The sequence below is a fragment of the Orycteropus afer genome, unplaced genomic scaffold, assembly GCF_000298275.1.
Source record: "Orycteropus afer afer isolate SDZICR_OR568_19922 unplaced genomic scaffold, OryAfe1.0 scaffold00106, whole genome shotgun sequence".
Classification (NCBI taxonomy): Eukaryota; Metazoa; Chordata; class Mammalia; order Tubulidentata; family Orycteropodidae; genus Orycteropus; species Orycteropus afer.
In genome coordinates, this window is record NW_006921693.1 from 5965093 (window position 1) to 5971329 (window position 6237).

General features: G+C 38.4%; 1 protein-coding gene across 1 annotated transcript in view; it reads left to right on the forward strand.

Annotated features, from left to right (window-relative positions):
• TMEM65 (transmembrane protein 65) overlaps positions 1–5925 on the forward strand; it is a 49625-nt gene extending 43700 nt beyond the window's left edge. Inside the window, exon 5 of the mRNA XM_042781325.1 lies at positions 5824–5925. Within this exon, the coding sequence (XP_042637259.1) occupies positions 5824–5925 (102 nt within the window). The remainder of the gene's footprint in view (positions 1–5823) is intronic.
• The last annotated feature ends 312 nt before the right edge of the window (positions 5926–6237 follow it).

Below are 6237 nucleotides of genomic sequence, written 5' to 3' on the forward strand. Positions count from 1 at the left end.
TGTAGAGGTAGATAATGGGTTCTATTTTGGGCATGTTGAATTTGAGATACAAGTTAATAGGGCATTCACATGGTGACACCTAGTAGACATCTGAATTAAAGGTCAAGAGCCAAAGAGATCTGAATTAGAGATGATGGTATCATCATTCATTCATTCAACTGTTGTTATTTACCCACTATGTCGCTGGAGCTCTGGTGGCACAATGATTAAGCACTTGGCTGCTAACTAAAAGGTTGGCGGTATGAACCCACGAGCCACTGTGTAGAAGAAAGATGTAGCAGTCTGATTCCTTAAAGATTTACAGCCTTAGAAACATTATGGGGCAGCTCTACCCTGTCCTGTAGAGTTGACAGATGAGTCAGATTGACAATGGAATAGAATTGAGAGTCCAGGGGAAAAAAAAAAAAACACCCACTGTATGCAAAAGAATGAAATTGGACCTTTAACCTTATACTATATATAAAAATTAACTGAAAATGAATCACCTAAATACAAGACCTAAAACTTTAAAACTCTGAAAAGGAACCTAGGGTAAATCAGATAAATTGGATTTCATCAAAATTAAAGATTTTTGTGCTTCACAGGACATGATCAAGAAGTTGAAGAGACAGCTAACAGACTGGGAGAAGACATTTGTAAATCATATATTTGATAAGAACATACAAAGAACTCTTACAACTGAATCATAAAATGACAGATCATGCAATTGAAAAATGGACTAAGGTTCTGAATAGACATTTCTTTAAGGTCTTACAAATGGCCTATAGGCACTTGAAAACATGCTTGACAGCATTAGCTATCAGGAAAATGAAAATCAAAACCACAATGAGATACCACTTCACATCTACTGAGATGTCTATTATCAAAAAGTCAGATGATAACAAGTGTTAGTGAGGATGTAGATAAATTGAAACCCTCATACACTGCAGTTGGAATATAGAACATTACAACCACTTTAGAAAACAGTTTGGCAGTTATTCAGGTGGTTAAACATAGTTACCATATGACCTAATAATTAGGTATCTTCCCCCAGAGAAATGGAAACATACGTGCACATATGTGCTTGCACATGAGTGTTCAAAGCGGTTCATAAGAGCTCAAAAATAGAAACAGCCCAAATATCCATCAACTGATGTGATATATCCACACAATTGAGTATTTTTCAGTAATAAAAATGAATCAAATACTGATACGTGGATGAATCTTAAAAACATACAAAGTGAAAGAAACCTATCACAAAAGACCATTTGTTGTATTATTCCGTTTATTTGAAGTGTCCAGAAAGGCAAATCTTTAGAGATAGAAATTAGGTTAGTGGTTGCTTAAACCACCCCACACCCAAAAAATAAAAACAAAAAACTCGTTGTCATCGAATTGAATCTGATTCCTAATGCCCCCATAAGACAAAGTAGAACTGCCCCATAGAGTTGTGCTGTAAATCTTTACAGATGCATAGACCTCTTCTTTCTCTCTCATAGCAGCTGGTGGGTTCAAACGGCCAGTCTCTTGGTTAGCAGCTGACTGTTTTAACCACTGTTCTACCAGAGCTCCTTAATAGTGCTTTTTTTAAACGAAACAAAACACTGCCTTTGAGTCAGTTCCAACTCGTAGAGATCCCTGCTGGGTTTCCAAGGCTGTAAATCTTTTATGGAAATAGATTGCCTCATCTTCCATCCATAGAACAGTGGGTTTGAACCGCTGACCTGGTTAGCAGTCAAATGCCTTACCCTCTTGTGTTAGACTGGGTTCTCTAGAGAAGCAAAACCAGTAAAGCTTATAGAGAGAGAGAGAGAAAGAAATTTATCTTAGGAAAATGGCTCACACACTTACAGAAGTTGGCAAGTTTCAAGTTCTTGGATCAAACATGAATCTTTTCCCAACTCATGCAGCAGCAGGGGCTGAGGAGCTCAAGGTTGGCAGGCAGTGTACTGGCTGTTGACTCCAACGAATGACGAATCCAAGATCACCAGGCCGAATGGTGGATTGTTCGCTCACGGACAGTTGTAGGGAGCACAACAGAATCCCGATCCACAGAAGAGAGTCTCTTTTCCCAGGATGTCCATAAATATACTGGAAGCAGACCACACCCCTAGGGAAACTCCCTTTCAATGGATTGGCTGCTCAAAACATACACATCTGATTCCATTGTGAGAACAACCCACATCACAGTTGCTTAAACCACACAGAATTGTGGTCCAGCCAAGTTGACACACAGCTCCAACTATCACACCTCTACACCAGAGCTCCTTTTTTAGTGGTTGTTCAGGGCTGAGCATATCAAAGATGGAGATGGCTTAGGATGAGGCAACATTTCATTCTGTTATACATAAAGTTACCATGAATTTGAGCTGACTTGATGGCAACTAATAACAACAGCAGGGCTGAAGGGAGGGCTTAGGGGCTGTAACTGCTGACTCTGGGTTTCCTTTTGAGGTGATAAAAATGTTCTAAATTTGTGATCAGAGTTGCACATATCTGTGTATATACTAAAATCCATTGACTCATACATTTCAAATAGGTCAACTGTATAATCTGTGACTGTATTTCAATAAAGCTGTCATTTAAATCATCACTCATATCAAAGTCTAATGTAACATTTAAAATGAGAACAAGTTTTCTTAAACAGAGCCATTTAAAATACTATACTGTGGTCTTTGCACTCTGTTTTAACCACTCATGTTAAGCAGTACTTGGGGTTATCTGATTTAGCCCACTCTGGCAGTTAGTTTTGAGACTGGTTTTTGCTTTTGAGGTGTTGATGGTGGCAGTTGGTTTTTATCCTGAGGGGAACATTTGGATTTTTTTAAAATCTGAAATTCCCAATAATTACTACCCTTTTAAAAAATGAACAGAAGGGTCACTACCGTATGAGAGAAATGTTTAGTTTTCAACTGAAATGTTGTCAGAGTGTGAGAAATAAAATGGCTGCTTAGGTGCTTATTTTAATTTTTATTTTATAAGGACAGAAAGTCTTAAGAAACAGTGTTCAGTTTGGACTTTTCCTCTTATTCTACATGTGTAGCTATCCTGCAATTTGTAGATGCATTGAAGTGAAACTAGCTACTATCAGCCAGAATTGTTGAATAATAAGAATATTTTGAAGTTTTAAAACTACAGTTGGGATCGAGAGAATCTTATGTTCCTGGGGTCCTCTTTTATCACATTATTGAGAATTCGGTTTTCTTTGTATATTATAAACAATGATGATTACCTAAGGCACTTGACTGCCAACCAGAAGGCTAGCAGTTCAAACCCCCAGCCACTCCTTGGAAGGAAGGCTGGGCAATCTACTTCCGTGATGATACCACCTCAGAAACCCAAGGAGGGGTCACTATGAGTTGAGTCCAACTCAACAGCACATAACAATAACAAGGTCTTGTAGTTAACTACAATGGTAATCATCATATATAAATAACTTTTTATTATGGGAAAATATATGTAAGATCCCTCGTCCTATGACAAAAGCGGGAGCTCTGGTAGCATAGTGCCTAAGGCACTTGCTGCTAACAGAAGACTGGCGGTTCAAACCCACCAGCCACTCATCGGAAGGAAGGTGGGGCAATCTACTTCCGTAGTGATACTGCCTCGGAAACCCAGGGAGGGGTCGCTATGCGTTGGGTCCGACTGGACGGCACATAACAATAACAACATGACAAAAGCACCTCAGTTGCTAAGCTAGTATTTATGTATGTATTCTGTGCCTCTGTGTGTATATTGTGTGTGTGTGTGTGTTTGGTGATAAATCCCTTACCAGCATATGGCGTCAATGATTCTATTCCTTAATTGTTGACTCTGTTTTATACAAGGATCAGATCTCCTACTCTGTAATACAGCATTTTGCTTACTGACAGTGTGGACTATTTGAAGTTAGTGATTCATGCATAACATAATATAAATATGAAATTTATCTATAATAGAGTAAATGCAAATACATATGCAAATTCTAACTGACGTAAGTTGTATTTTAAAACCTCATGTTAACTTCATTATTTGAAACTTGAAAAATAATTTTCTTATAGAACAGTGTAACAGATGTACTCAAGTTCTCAGGCTAGTCCCATTGTAGTTAACTACAAGACCTTGCTGTTGTTGTTATGTGCTGTCGAGTCGGACTTGACTCATAGTGACCCCTCCTTGGGTTTCTGAGGTGGTATCATCACAGAAATAGGTTGCCCAGCCTTCCTTCCGAGGAGTGGCTGGTGGGTTTGAACCGCTAGCCTTCTGGTTGGCAGTCAAGTGCCTTAGGTAATCATCATATATAAATAACTTTTTATTACGGGAAAATATATGTAAGATCCTGGATCAGAGAGCCAGAAAAGGACAGCTTGCTTCTTTTCTTCCTCCCAACCCTGTTCACTTTATAGCTACAAAAGGACATTGCCGCTAACTGGGCCAGAGCTCCCTGACTGACATTCCTGAAGTGAAGGGAGAAGAAAGGCTTTGTGCTGTGGACAGGGGTGGCAGACATTTGAACAGAATGGATAGGAAGTGGAAGCAGGGCCTGTCCGCCAGTGGACATTTTATATATATGGGGAAGTCAGGAGTCTAAAATAGAATATCATTTCTTTATTTCTTAGATCATTCACTAGGGGAGAACTAGTCATAGAAACGTTCATTATTGCATCAACTTACAACAGTGAAAATGTAACAGCGGTTTATAAGGTAGATTTAAATAAATTATAAACTCATCAACTCAGTGGAATTTAGAAATCTTCATTATGCAGCAGTTTAGAAAACAGATTAATATAATATGTGCTGGAGAGGGAAGGCAGAAAACAAAGCTATATTTGCATAATAATTATACTTACATATAGTTATAATTATTGTTAGGTGTAAGTTGTAGGGAAAAGAAACCCTGATGTTACAGTGGTTAAGCACTTGGCTGCTAACTGAAAGGTTGGAGGTTCAAACCTACCAGCCACTCCAGGGGAAAAAAAGACCTGGCAAAAACCCTGTTGTTGTTGTTGTTTGCCGTTGAGTCGGCCCCGACTCATAGCGACCCCTCCTTGGGTTTCCGAGGCAGTATCACTACGGAAGTAGATTGCCCCATCTTCCTTCCGAGGAGTGGCTGGTGGATTTGAACCGCCAGCCTTCTGGTTAGCAGTTAAGTGCCATAGCCACTATGCTACCAGAGCTCCCTAGGAAACCCTATAGGGCATTTCTACTCTGTCCTGTGGGTCCCTATTAGTCAGAATTGATGCAGTGACACAAAGCATCAACAAGATAGGTATAAAAAACCCAAACCATCGAGTTGACTCCAACTTAAAGGAACTGGGTAGGGCAGAGCAGACTGCTGCCCCATAGTTTCCAAGGCTATAAATCTTTATGGAAGCAGACTGCCACGTCTTCCTTGCGTGAAACAGCTGGTGGGTTCAAACTGCCAACCTTTTGGTTAGTAGCCAAGTGTTTAACCACTGTGCCACCAGGGCTTTTTAGTTAGATATATACATAGGGATGAATATTGGAGAGGAGTCAGAGACGACTCAGTGGCACCTAATAGCAACAATATATAATGGTAGCAAATACATTGAGAGTATTGGGTGGGGTTTTTAACCACTACCTTCTGTTGTTAAAAAATATATATAATTTAAAAAGTTTTTTTTTTTACTCGAATGATTCCTTAATGTTATTTTTATGGCAATTTGAAGAAAACGTTTTTTCTATTTCAGAACCTTTTGGTAACGTATTTTTGTACTTAGGTAATTATGATAAGAAATGCAGACACAATTGAATTTTATAGTGCATAGTAATTGTCTCTTTGCATAGATAACATTCAGGGATAAAATAACGTTTTTGTTTTTAATGTTCTCTTTTGTTTCGTAGGGCAAAGCTGTTGGGGTGGCTATTGGCTGCATATTAGGAATGTTCCCCTTGCTTTTCTTTGGAGGAGGTGAAGAAGATGAAAAACTGGAAGAGGAAAAATAACCCTCTTAGAATACCTAGAAAAAGATGTAAACTAATGTACCTCAATTATTAAATATGCTGTCTCAAAATTTAGGAATTATGACAGTAACATTGTATAGATATGGGATCAAATAATTCAGCATGTATTATGGAAAACACTAACTTATTGTGGCTTGGTCTCCTTAGGACATCTTTTTAAAAAATGGTTTAGTAATATTTTATGTAAATTGTTGAAAATGCTTCCTCATCACTGGCAGTCAACATTTTACATTTTCCTTTTCTTTCTTTACACGTCAAAACTATTATTTAAGTATTAGTCACTGATGTACTGTA